We start from the raw sequence: 14,448 nt of genomic DNA, 5'->3' as shown, positions 1-14,448 counted from the left end.
AACTACCTTTTTTTAGCTTGGGTCCAAAGGACTTTTACAAATAGCAGCGATTTGAACTTCCTCGTATTAGTTAAAGCACAGGAACAGGTATAATAATAAAAATGTATAACATGAAATGTACCTGCTTTTCCTTTCAATGAGAATGGCCACGTAGGAAGCTGGTAAAGCAGCTCCGAAGCCCGGAGTCCAAAAGTAGAATTTTCCAAGTATCCTCCTGAAAACGTAATTTTATATCTATTATAATGCATGCCAAAGCATCAAGAAAGTTAGTGTATGTTGCATGTGTTATGCTCAACATAAGACTGTATTATGTCCATTTTCCACTGATAGATACACATTGCACCCTTTGAATTAGTCCATGTTGCACAGACACCAATAGTAATACTTTTACACTTACACAGTTCTTTTCAATGAAGATCTCCAGACACTTCATAAACATTAAGTCCCATAATACCACTTAGGTACATCAGTACTGCACCCATTTCATTCAAAGGGCTTTTATTTTAAAGCAGACAGTACCTTAGCCCCCAAGTGATATTTATGAAAGGTTAAAGAATTATGTAGAACTACACAAAAATTGTGACTGTTACTGTCTCTTCTGCAGTCAGGATAGCCTCCTCAGGAAGTTTCAGAGGTGTAGGGAATGGATGTGAGGCTATAAAATGAACCAGAAGGCGGTTCAAATAAGTACACTTCACAACACGTCCTGAAGACAGACAGGGAAACTGATGCTGAGAAATTAAGTGACTTCTCTAAGGTCACCCGATAAGTCAATGTAAGAACTGAAAATAGAATTCAGGGGTTAAATCCTGGCTTTATTAAACTCAAGAATTGCAAAATCTCCCATTGACTTCTATAGGACCAGGATCTCACCCACAACTTCAGGAATAATACAAATAAAAAAATCTTATAAATTCAGGGCACATTAATAAAACAAAATCATCCTGAAAATGGATTTATTACACAAAATAATGACTAGCTGTAAGGAATTAAGGTTTTGGACAAAGATTAAATTTGTAACTGTGGAAAAGGGGAAGAACAACGTACACATTTGCTAAATGTAAATTACAGTAGCAGCCCAATTGTCTAGTCAGTTATTAAAAACTTGATTCTGAACTCTTGCATATCCAACCTACTTAGAATGGACTGTGGAGGCAATAAACCATCTCCAAGGAATGGGGGTACTTGTGAAGTGGAAAGATTGTACACAGTGCTTTAACAAGCAATAGCAGCTGATTCAGCAGCACAATTTCATTTGAGACTCTGTCCTCATAAAACAGGGCAAGTAACATGATAAATTCATATGGGGCAATGAAAAGAGATGAAATTACATATGAGAAATGGCAACACATAATAAAGAACTAGTGAAATTAGAAACACCATTTGGACCAGCTCAATTTTATCCTTGTCCGAGGAAGGGCAAAGGACTTGCCTCATTCTATCTTTGCCCTCAATATGCCACGAAAACGATACAAACAATTACGACCCGTTTATGTTCAAAAGTGAGGAGAGTCAGTGAATCAGCAACGAATGATGTAATGGTAATTATACACACTATACATTCCCACGGCTACAGAAGGTTAATTTCACTGGACAATGCCAAATACTGCACCAGCTAAAAGTTCATTATTACAGGAATCTGTTGTTTTGGCACAGTTTTGAATCATTCTACTAATTCTTACATTTTCAATTTAATAAGATTTAAAAGACAGCAATATACATTTTACATAGTGCAACTGTCTGCAAATTCAAACGTCAAAAGCACTTCTCACCATGAAGAAATCTAAAAATATAGATAGAAATAATGTTTCGGATTACAAGGTTACTGTTGTGTTGTCTAGTGGTTAGAACAGGGAATTGGGAGTTAGAAACCTAGGTTCTCTTTCCAACCCTGCCACTGATTCGCTATCCGACCTTTCCCAAAATTTAAGGCTTGTCTACACACAAACATGCAATAATTTAGTTAACTGGGAAAAATCCCTATGTAGATACACTTCTATTGGTCTAAACTAGTTTAACTTGCCCCTGTAAACTAAACTAATATAAGCCAAGTTTAAACCAATATAAAAGTGTCTACATGGGGCTGGCACTGGTATAACTAAATCTGTTTACAATCACACCTTTAGGTAATCAATCCAAGTGTGTATACCAGTAGTAACATTTTCTAATGCGCTCTTAAGTGACTTAAGAGCCTGAAACTGCTAAGTGCCCACATTACTTTTGAAAATTGGACTTAGGTGCTTTTCAAAAATTTACCCAAACTGTGTCCCACAGTTATCCCATACTTAAAATACTTACACACTTTTTAAACCACTTTAACATCTTCGGATGAAGGGTGCCATATAGGTACAAAGTATTAACATAATTATAATGGCCAGATATTTATTTGAAATTCTGCTTCCCTGAAGGTATCTTGTTCCAGGGGTCTCACTTCTAGTTCTTCCACTCCCTTGTATGAGGAAGGTAGAATTCTCAAGGGCAGCAGACAGATGTCTAAGCACAAGCTAGACACCTTACTGACTGTTAACCAGGATGCGTTGTGCTTAACTCAATCCTTGGAACCTTCCACTCAATTCCAATAGAGCAGAAAGTGAAATAGCCCCAGAAAAAGTCAGTCATTAAAACTTAAAATGACTGGGAGGGAAAAAAGAAAAAAAAAATAAAACACAAAACTAGCAGCTCAAAAAAAAATTAAAAACAGAGATGTAAAATACAATGCCAGCTCAAACAGATTCTGTTCCAACCTCAAAGGGAGATAAATGGATGATTTATAATCCTGAAAAGGTGAAAGCTTCAGAGAAGCAAAATTACAAGGGAAGCATTTTTAGAGTAGCAGCCGTGTTAGTCTGTATCCGCAAAAAGAACAGGAGTACTTGTGGCACCTTAGAAACTAACAAATTTATTAGAGCATAAGCTTTCGTGGGCTACAGCCCACTTCTTCGGATGCATATAGAATGGAACATATATTGAGGAGATATATATACACACATACAGAGAGCATGAACAGGTGGGAGTTGTCTTACCAACTCTGAGAGGCCAATTAAGTAAGTGAAAAAAAACTTTTGAAGTGATAATCAAGATAGCCCAGTACAGACAGTTTGATAAGAAGTGTGAGAATACTTACAAGGGGAGATAGATTCAATGTTTGTAATGGCTCAGCCATTCCCAGTCCTTATTCAATCCTAAGTTGTTTGTATCTAGTTTGCATATCAATTCCAGCTCAGCAGTCTCTCGTTGGGACAACTTTCACCTGTTCATGCTCTCTGTATGTGTGTGTGTGTGTGTGTGTGTGTGTGTGTGTGTGTGTGTGTGTGTATATATATATATATGTCCTCAATATATGTTCCATTCTATATGCATCCGAAGAAGTGGGCTGTAGCCTACAAAAGCTCATGCTCTAATAAATTTGTTAGTCTCTAGGGTGCCACAAGTACTCCTGTTCTTTTTAAGGGAAGCATTTGTTCATGTCAATTCCAATCAGGTGATTACCAAACCCAGATTTTGGAGGCGGGGTTGGAGCTTAGATATTCACTGACTGGAGCACTGCTTTACCAAAGGCTGCGTCGTCTCTGCCCTGCTGGGTAATAGCATAATTCGATGTAAAATTATGTATTGAGGACCACATCGCCATTCTGTATAATTGCGCCAGGAACGCTGCTGAAGAAGCCTGTGCCCTGGTGGAGTGCGCTGTGAGCAGTGGGGCAGGCACCTCTGCCAGGTTATAGCATTCTTGGATGCAGGTCGTGATCCATGACAAAATTCATTGAGAGGAGACTGGAAGCCCTTTCATCCTATCTGCCATGGCCATAAACAGTTGGATTGACAGTTTTGTTCTCTCGATGTAAAAGGCTAACGCTCTGTGAACATCCAATGAGTGAAGCCTCTCTCCCTGCCGCTTGAGTGCGGCTTAGGATAGAACACTGGAAGGAAAATGTCCTGGTTGATGTGGAACTGGGAGACAACCTTCAGGTGGAAAGCTGGATGTGGCCTGAGCTGAACTTCGTCCTTACAGAACACCGTGTACGGGGGTTCTGATGTTAAGGCCTTGAGCTCAGACACCCTCCTGGCTGAGGTTATCACTACCATAAACGCCACCTTGTACAAGAGGTAGAGCACAGAGCAAGTAGCCCGTGGTTCGAAGGGCAGCCCCGTCAGTTTGGAAAGGACCAGATTAACAACCCAGGCTGGGACCGACTGTCGGACATGGGGATATAGTCTGTCGAGACCTTTCAGGAAACGGCTGACCATGGGTTGGCAAAGATCAACCGGCCCTCTCCACCTGGATGGAAGGCTGAAATGGCGGCCAAATGAACCCTTATTGACAACATGGACAGCCTCTGCTGCTTAAGATGGAGAAGGTAGTCCAGTATAATGGTATAGACGTGAGCATTGAAGACGGCTGGTGCTGTGCCAACCAGATTCAAAATCTCTTCCTTTGGCCAGGTAGTTAGCCCTGGTGGAGGATTTCCTATAGCCAAGGAGGACTTGTCTGACCAGGTCCGAGCAGGAGAACTCCATCAGGTTTAGTCATGGAGCTTCCATGCCATGAGGTGCAATGACTCGAGGTTCAGGTGCTGGAGATGGCCATGATCCTGAGTTATTAAGTCCGGGAAGAGCGGCAAGGTGACTGGGGCTTCCATGGACATTTGCAAGAGATGTGTACCAGTGCTGGCAGGGACAGGCTGGAGCTATCAGTATCACAGAAGCTTCTTCCCTCCGTATCTTGAGGAGCACCTTGTGAACAAGAGGGATGGGTGGGAATGCTTATAGGAGATGGCTTCCCAGGGGAGGAGGAACACATGCGTGATGGAGCCTGGGCTATGATTAAGGAAGGATCAAAATTGCTGGCACTTCCTGTTGTGATGTGTGGTGAACAGGTCTATCTGGGGAAAGATGCAGTTCTCGATATCTGGGCATAGTGACCACTCGTGGCAGTGGAATGACCTGCTGAGATAGTCTGCCAACTCGTTCCGTACTCCCAGAAGGTACGATGCTTGTAGGTGTATTGAATGCTCTACACAAAAGTCCAACAGCCTAAGTTCCCTGTAAGCTGTGCGGCTGCCCAGCAGGCTATCAAGTGCCGTGCAGTTCAGGTGTCCCTCCCCGCACTGCCGTGTGCTGCTCCTGCCTTCTGCCTTGGAGCTGCTTCCGGGAGCCTCCTGCTTGCTGTGCAGAGTGTGAGGCCAGAGTCTGAGCCTGGCGTGTTGCACCACATAAGTACTGCCATGTGTCCCAGGAGCTTCAGGCAATTTCTTGCTGTGGTGATGGGGAACTGCCTGAGACTTCGAATGATATCACCCAGGGCCCGGAACCTCACTTCCGGGAGATATGCCCCAGCCTGGGTCGAGTCCAGTACCGCCCCTATAAATTCTATCCACTGAACCGGGGACAGCGTTGATTTCCCCACGTTCAGGAGAAGGCCCAGTTCATCGAACATGGTTCTTATGAAATCAGCTTGTGCCTCCACTTGAGCCCTGGAGTGGCCCTTGATCAGCCAGTCATCGAGGTACGGGAAGACCTGTACCTACTACCTGCGCAGGAATGCAGCCAGGACTGCCATGCATTTAAACACTTGAGGCACTGCTGATAGGCCAAACGGGAGGACTGTGAACTGGTAGTGGTGGTTATTCACCACAAACCTGGAGGTACCTTCTGTGGGACGGTGTAATAGCCATGTGAATGTAAGTGTCCTTCAAATCAAGGGCGGCATACCAGTCCCCTGGATCCAAGAAAGGGATAATGGCGGTCAAAGAGACCATGCAAAACTTCAGTTTCTTCATGAACCCGTTGAGTTTTCGCAGGTTTAGGATGGGCCTTAGCCCGCCTTTAGCTTTCGGTATTAGGAAATACTGGGAAAAAAAGCCCTTGCCCTTCAACTCCTGAGGAACCTCTTCCACTGCCCCCAGCGATAGGAGCAAGTGCACCTCCTATAAGAGGAGTTGCTCATGAAAAAGGTCCCTGAAGAGGGACGGGAAAGAGGGGTGAAAGCACGGGAGGGCTGAGAATTGGAGGGAGTATCCCCTTTCTTCCATGCAGAGCACCCAGAGGTCCAATGTGATACAGGACCAAACAGGATAGAAAGGGGATAGTCGGGACAAGAAGGTAAGGCGGGATGGATCCAGTCCTTGTACTGGTGCGCCGTCCTCATGCGCACCTTCAAAAGGCCTACTTCTGGCCCGATGACGGCTTGGGCTGGAGAGTCCTGGCCTGAGGACGGGTGCGGCCTCTTTCTGTCGCTCCTGTTTCTCCTCCGTGAACCATCCTGTCAGTTCTGCGGCTGATAGAACCACGGAGGAGGCTGCGACCTAACATTTTTCCTCTGCATGGTGGGGATGTGGAGGCCCAACGATTTGAGGGTGGCTCTAGAGTATTTCAGATCGCTAAGTCTCTCGTCGGTCTTTTCCGAAAAAGAGAGCTGAACCCTCAAAGGGGAGGTCCTGGATGGGCCGCTGGACCTCGTAAAGTAGACTGGAGACCTGCAGCCAGGAGTTCCTCCTCATGGCCACTCCCGTAGCCATAGCTCATATGGCCACATCCACCCCGTCCAGAGTGGCCTGCAGGGAGGCTCAGGCAATCAGTCTGCCCTCCTCCATCAGGGCTAAGAATTTAGAGCGGGAGTCCTGAGGCAGCAGCTCTACATTGCACTACAGGTGATATAGCAGTATCTGCTCACAATGGCCTGCTGGTTTGCGATGCGGAGCTGCAATCCGCCGGTCGAGTACACCTTTCTCCCGAATAGGTCTAATCTTTTTCCTCCTGGTTCTTAGGGGAGGGACCCTGGTACCCTGGCGCTCACGCTGGTTGGCAGCATCCACCACCAGGAATCTGGAGGGGGATGCATATACAAATGCTCGTACCCTTTCGATGGCACAAAGTAGCATCTCTCGTTTCACTTGGCTGTCAGTGCCAAAACCGCTGGAGCCGGTGTAGATGGCGCTGGTGCCGACGGTGACGAAGCCAGTGCTGCAGGAGTTGGAATACTGGCGTCAGACAGCAACAGAGCTATCCCCAAACCTGCCGATGCCAACAGTGCCAGAGGGGGAATGAAGGTAGCCGAGGCTACCAACGTCGCTCTCAAATGTGACCACTGGCTCCGCCCTTGGCTCTGATGAAAGGCCCAGGGCATCCAGAAAGGCCACTGAATCAGGGGCTGCCATTGCGCAGGCCACGGTGCCGGGTAAGGCTGATGGTCTCATCTTGACCTCGACCGTCTACTCCTGCTCCGGTAGGAGTCCGCCTCCAACTTCGAGGTCTCAGAGAAGGAGGACCATGAAGGAGCGGTGCTGACAGTCCGCACCGAGGGCTGGGGGACCAACGTGGCTCCTGGACCTGCGTCCGTGCCGAGCAGTGGCACTTCTCCGGTATCATGGCAGGTTTCCCCCTTGACGGTGCCGGGGGACCGACCAGTGCCAGCGACTTATCCCATCTAGGCGGGGAAAATGGCGCTGTAAGGTATAACAGGTCCTGGGCCACCTCGAAAGCCTCCAGGGTAGATGAGAGGTGCAGCTCTGAACTCAGGACCGGAAAGCGAGGCGGGTCCGGACTCGATCACCCACCCACCAGGGCAGGAGTCAACATGACCCTTACAGGCAGTGGGGCCGAGGTGGTGTGGCCCGACTCCGGTCTCACAACGGCCGGCTCCTTGGGCTTAGCTGGGGGAGAATGGCCCTTCTCCAGCCTCCTCTTCTTCTCTAGCACCAGAGATTGCAACTGGTGCCTGCCTGCGGCATGTGAGCCACAAGTGGAGCAATGGCAGTGCCAGGAGTCTTTAGAGGAGTCCTTCCTCGGCACCAATTCCCATGCCGACAGCGCCAGAGCACTCCGCACCGAGGAGGTGGTGCTCGGCACAGGATCTGCCGATCCAGGGTCGGACTGGGGACAGAGCGCAGCCTCCATCAGTAGGATCTTAAGGCATTGATCCCTGTCCTTCAATGTCCTGGAGCAAAACTCCCTACAGATCTAACAGCGATCCTTTTGGTGGCTCTCCTCTAGACACTTCAGACACAAAGTGTGCAGATCACTTCTGGACATACACTTGAGGCAGACCTTGCAGGTTTGGAAACCCACAGAACGTGGCATGCCCGGTGTCGGGAGAGCATAGGAGGGGAAACCCCCCCAAAAGGAAACTTAAGAAACTAACCCTAACTAATTTGAACTAACACTAAACTAACAATAACTACTAACGAAATAACTACATACACTGCCAAATGTGCTTGCCAAGACAAGAGCAAGACGGTTCCAGCTAACCGTCACTGGTGGTAAGAAGGAACTGAGGGTGTGGCAGGTTGGCAGGGCCCTATATTGAGCACCTTGAAGGTGCGACTCTAGGGGGCACCCAGGTTGACCCGACAGATACTGCTAGGGGAAAAATCTTCCGGCTGCCGTGCACGTGCGCACACACCTGATTGGAATTGCCATGAACAAGCACTCGAAGAAGAATTTTCCTTTCTCTAAAAATGCCATCTGTGCAGGAATCACACTCCTAGTTGGTAGAGCAACTCCCACCTTTTCATGTTCTCTGTATATATATCTCCTTACTATGTTCCATTCTATGCATCCGATGAAGTGGGCTGTAGCCCATGAAAGCTTATGCTCAAATAAATTTGTTACTCTCTAAGGTGCCACAAGTACTCCTAGAAACTAAGTAGCTCAAGAGATGCCTCAAAAGAATGGGTTAACACTAACTGCAACAGACAGCATAATGTAGGAAAATGTATCTGTGCCTTACCTGAAGATGAGCAAGAAAACTATAAGGGCGGTGTGAATACCTCAATAATATCAGGATTAAATCAGAAAAGCCTGCAGTATGTCCAAATTTAGAGTCTTTAAAAATGTGGCCACCTCAAATAAGGGATCTCTCTGAAAGATAAACTTCTGACAGGGATCCCCGACTTTGGAAACAGTTTCTGAAGAACTGAGAGGCTGAAGCTCCCTAAAAGCAGAATCTAAACAATTGTGCTTTGTAAATGTATTGAGCAAAGATTACAGTGGGTTTTTTAATATATGTCTGAAATGGCCGTGAGAAGTCTTCACAACTTGGCTCTGCCTCCTATAGAGTGCATCAGGTCGGCTGTGACAACTGCCAAGCATTTTGTGAAATAAGAGGCAGACACTCTGGCCCAAAAAGCAAAATTCAGATTTAGTAATGCTGTTCTTCTACAAAAACTCAGATACTTCCAGTGCTAGAGAAGTACCCCTATGTGCATGCAAATGTTAGCAAGGTCCAGGAAGGCAACCAGCTATGTTCTCTGGATGTGATGGTTCCAAGAATGACCAATTTGAATTTTTTCCTGACCAAATGCCAATTTTAGCTTCTAGAAATCCCAGCTGAAGCTAACCAGTTGTCTTTGCCAGGAGACCGGATTTTCTGCAGATTCTCTATCCGATAATGTACCCAAGAGCCTTCTCTGGGGATGTGAGCACACAATAATCTGGAGGGTTTCTGAAAAAACTGATCTGGTAGTTCCAGCCAATGCTGGGGACCGATGTATCCATGATGAGAAGGAGCCATGAGAAGTTAAAGGCTCCCAAGTTTACAGGTAAGAAGGTTGGTTAGTTCCAAGAGCAACAGTTAAGCTCAGAGGGCAAGAGAGAGAGAGAGAAGTTAGTATGAAGTGGAAATTACTTTTTGAGGATGTTAGAGGTGGGCCAATATCAGGTTTATAATGGAAAGCAAATCTCAGCCTTAATTATCTCCACAATTACTTGCAATACACATTGACTAGATCTACTGAGTAACGAAGTGTCACCTGGAGTCACTTTTCAGAACAAAGCCATACCTTAAAGAGAGTTTTACTTGTGTCCCTAAAAAGGCTGACAACATCTCTCGTCATGAAGTGGCAAAAAGTTTTAAAGTCAGGTTCATTCTAGTTTAGTGCTACACAGATGAGTTAGGGTTTGTCTATATGGAGGAAACTGACCAGCATAACTTTGGTATAATATAGGTATTTTGGAGTATCTCCCCCATGTGGACACTTTCAGAATAAAAAGTGATTTTATTCCAGAATTACTCCATTTCATGAGCAGAGTAGCTATTCCGGAATAAAGACACTTTTATTTCAGAGCAGACGGCTTGTCTATACTACCTGCCGGATTGGTGGGCAGCGATCGATCCAGCGGGGTCGATTTATCACGTCTAGTCTAGATGTGATAAATCGACCGCTGAGCGCTCTCCCGTTGACTCCAGTACTCCACCGGAGCAAGAGGTGCATGCGGAGTTGATGGCAGAGCGTCGGCAGTTGACTAACCGCAGTGAAGACACCGCGGTGAGTAGATCTAAGTATATCGACTTCAGCTACGTTATTCATATAGCTGAAGTTGCATAATTTAGATCGATCCCTTCCCCCCCCCGTTTAGACCAGGCCAGAGTCTCCACATGGGGAGCTATTAAAGCATACCTATTCCAGTCAATTTCCTTGAGCAGAAAAGCCCACTGTCACAGTTCAAGAAGGAAGAACAATGGCTGAAAGACAGAACAATCACATTCAGCCAGCTGGCCAAAGAGAAAGCATTAGCAGCTGTATTGGAGCTCCCCTTCCTTTATGACCAGAGTTATGGTAATAAAGAGAAAGTTACCCAAAAAAATTCATTTATTATAATGATATTTACGTCTGCTTCAGGAAGCTAGAAATTAAAGGTCAATATAATCAGCTATACCATTTCCTCCAAAGGACTACAATTTAAATCAGGCATGCTGTGCCAGGTATTACACTTAGTACACATATAGATATTGATGAAGTACAAAAGGATGGAAAAAATTAATTCACAAAGTGGTATACTGACAAAAACAGTGGGAAAAATATGCACTGAATTAGTAAAGACTGAAAACAAGATGGGAGAACCCTTCATTTGGTCATTTTCTTATTCCAATAAAGGTGTGGCTGCTTTTCAAACAAGTCACAATAGGAAGCATATCGGAATAATTCTACAAATAAAAAGGAAAAACTGAAGATACTATATAGCAAGTCATTCTCAAATATTTAGCATAGTGTATACCAACCTTAAAATGCAAAAAAAAGCAATATACAAGCTCCCATTCGCAGTCAGAAAGGAAGTTGACTGCAAAATCTCAGGTAGCAGTTTGTGCAGATAATAGTCAAGCTTTCGTTTCCTGAGAACTGCTGCAATCTGGAGGGGGAAAAAAAGATGCACACTTTAATTTAACTAACTTTTTTACATTGTAAAGAAAAAGAGGACTGAGGGAGGGGGGAGCCAGTGGCACCCCTTATACCATGCATACGTGCACCACTCCGGAGAGCACTAGAGCCAGTCTCCTACGGATACCACTGAGGAAAAAACTTCCAGCACCAGTGCATGTGGCGAGCACACACACCTACAATGGAATGGACATGAGCCACACATCTCAAAGAACAACAGTTACAAAAGGTTAGTAATCGTCTTTTCTCCTTTCTATCCTTTAGACCACTCGTACAGCCCCCATGACTGACCTTACCCTGATCTTTTCACATCTACCATCCTGAGGTGTACAGGTGCTCCACCTTTCTGATAAGCATGCATGTACAGGTGCTTCCCATTGCTTGCACACACAAGTATTTCCAGTGTTCAGCTGTAATGTTCAGGAAGAAATTATTGCCTCTCTCTCCTACACACAGCAGGAGTAGTGGAGGAAATGCTGAAAGATCAGTACTTCTTTTCTTCTGTACACTGTGTTGGACTCAGGACGATCAAGAATTAGGAGCTTGTAGCTGTGGGTAGAATGGAGATGGGGTGCACAAGAGGCTGAGTGGTGGCCTAGTTGATAGGGCAGTGGGCTGGCACTCAGCAGACCTGTATTCAATTCCCAACTCAGACCTGCCATGTCACCCTCGGCAATTTGCTTGAACTACCCTGTGCCTCTGTTCCCCATCTGTAAAATGGAGAGAGAACTTCCCTATCTCACAGGAGTGTTGGGAGGATAAATCCATTAACAATTCTGAGCTGCTTAGATATTAAGGTGATGAGGGCAATATATGTATTAGATAGGAGAGCTGAAGAGACAACATAGATACGGAGTCTTGCTTGCTGGAGGGAGAAGAGTGTCCAGTGTATTGTGGGCAGCATTGAGAAGAGCTGCAGAGCCTGTTAGAGCTGAGCTTCTTAGCGATCAGATAGTTCGTTAACATAATTGCGGGTAGAGAAAGGGGTGGTTGACATTTGCTGACCTTGTTATCATTTAAATCTTAAATCCTTTGCAGTGCACAAAGCTCCACAGAGCAGGAAAATTTAAATTGTGAGGATCAGCAGAATCCCAGGCTTCTCCCTCTTTCTCCTGAGGTCTGTGTTTTCTTCATCAGTTTCCAGGAAAACCTCCTAGATATCTTGGAACTCTGTCAGATTAAGTAATAAATGCTATCTTTTTCTCTGTGCATAGATACTAATCCTTAATTTTGGCAACGAGTGGATTTTGCCAACAGTGATTAAATAAATCCTTAATATGTAACTGTAAACATATCCGATCTGGATATCCTTCCCCCACAGGAAACAGATCTGTTGCCTAAGAAGGTGTCATTTCTTATTTGATATTATATATATATATATTTGGTAAATGTACTTTAATTTCGGCATTGCAAATAAATGGATATTTAAATTGGGTGTTGAATGGTTTGTTTCCAAAGTGAATAATTAACATTGTTTTCTGATCAAGCAGATCTAACTTGAAGAGGCTGGAAACTAGCTCTGCAGATTTGTAGACTCAACCTAAATAATTCTCTTCTATAGGGCTCTGCTATGAAATACTGTCTTAGTATGAGAAAGTATTCTTTACATCCAGCTTCTGAAAATTCTGTTCTATGTAGCTTCTTATACAGCCCTCATCAACATAGTCTCTGAGTGAATTCCAGTCATGCATTAGGTGGTGATAACACAATTTCTACATCTAGTGTGTTAGGTCTCTTCTCACACACCTGAAATATAGGGGGAGAAGGTCTAAGTGTCCAGCAGCTTTATGTACTGTATAATATTTTCAAAATTCTTATTTAATAAGAAAACATTTAAACGATTAACTTTGATTATTCATTAAAAAAAACTTTGCTAACCATGCATTGCTCCTTAAGAACTACTAGCATACTAAGTTTGAAGTTTTAAAAAAGTTAGAGGCATCAAATGAAAACAAGGGGTTATTAATGGAAACTATTTTGCAATCTTAATTATAGATTTCACAGTATTATATTTTTGACCCTCAAACCTGAAAAATTAAACATGGCACTACAGTCCATTATATCAGAACACCAACACTTTGTAGAAAAATATTGCTGCCACTTTTCTTTCAAAAATGCTCACAGACTTAATCTTTTTAAAAATATCTCTAGTCTTGCAAAGTTGTCATAAAAATGTACTACTCCAGGACCTAAAATCTATTCATTCACCCTCTATTATGGGGAACAAGAGTAATTCAACACTAAGAGTATTTTACTCACCCTTCAAAATAGAACTACACCTCTACCCCAATATAACGCTGTCCTCAGGAGCCAAAAAAAACTTACCTCGTTATAGGTGAAATCACGTTATATCGAACTTGCTTTGATCCGCTGGAGTGCGCAGTCCCGCCCCCCCCCGAAGCACTGCTTTACCGCGTTATATCCGAATTCGTGTTATATCGGGTCGCGTTGTATCTGGGTAGAGGTGTATTTGCTCTGCGCAAGCAGATTTTTGCAAGATAGACTTTGATAGGGAGTCTTTTGTCTGTGCTGGGTGTGCGCTTTTGCCGGACACAGAGAAAGAAGGAGCCATCCCACTTCTATAGGGTAGTGAGTATTTAGAGAAGGAATGTATTATATTACTTTTATTTTCTATTTGTGATTTGTTTTGCAAAATAGAGGAAGGATAAAATTGGGTTCTTTGTGTCACTTTAAAGTTTTGCCCAGAGGGAAACCCTCTGTGTTTTGAATCTGTTTGTCTGAGATTATCTTGCATTCTAATCTCGCAGAGGTATTCCTTTCACCTTTTTCTTTCATTAAAATTCTTCTTTTAAGAACCTGATTGATTTTTCATTATTTTAAGATCCAAGGGTTTTGGATCTGTGTTCACCAGGACTAATTGGTGAGGGTATACTCTCAAGCTTACCCAGGAAAAGGGGTGGAAGGAATTAGTCTCAAATCTGCCCAGGAAAGGGGGATCTAGGGACTTGGGAAATCTTTGGGGAAAGGCAGAGTTCCAAGTGGCTCGCCCCTAAGATTTGGAACACGCTTGGTGGTGGCATTTACTGTTAACCTAAGCTAGTAAATAAGCTTAGTGGATCTTTCATGCAGGTCCCCACATCTGTACCCTAAAGTTCAGAATGGGGAGGGAACCTTGACAACAGCACTCCACCATCTCTGTGCATATAGAGCAGAGAGAATACATATGCACCAGCAGCAGACACAATTTTCTACACTCTGGGTCCTAGTGGCGTCCCCTCCTCCCCCCCCACAGTCTGGCACCTGAGGCGGCCGTCTCAGTTCGCTTCATGGT

The 14,448-nt window shown here is 44.5% G+C and overlaps 1 protein-coding gene across 3 annotated transcripts in view; it reads right to left on the bottom strand.

Moving 5' to 3' along the window:
• TMEM135 (transmembrane protein 135) overlaps positions 1–14,448 on the bottom strand; it is a 396,582-nt gene that overhangs the window by 360,132 nt on the left and 22,002 nt on the right. For 2 of the 3 annotated variants that reach the window (XM_026651656.1, XM_026651654.2), the window contains exons 2-3: positions 11,000–11,127; positions 122–214 (exon numbers count right to left, since the gene is read on the bottom strand). The exons of the other annotated variant lie outside the window; for it this stretch is intronic. In XM_026651656.1, the coding sequence (XP_026507441.1) occupies positions 122–214; positions 11,000–11,127 (221 nt within the window). The remainder of the gene's footprint in view (positions 1–121; positions 215–10,999; positions 11,128–14,448) is intronic. 3 annotated transcript variants of the gene reach the window in all.

The sequence above is a fragment of the Terrapene carolina genome, unplaced genomic scaffold, assembly GCF_002925995.2.
Source record: "Terrapene carolina triunguis isolate 2854851 unplaced genomic scaffold, T_m_triunguis-2.0 Scaffold97, whole genome shotgun sequence".
NCBI lineage: Eukaryota > Metazoa > Chordata > Testudines > Emydidae > Terrapene > Terrapene triunguis.
The sequence above is the reverse complement of the archived record's forward strand: the minus strand, read 5'-3'. Positions and strand labels throughout refer to the sequence as shown.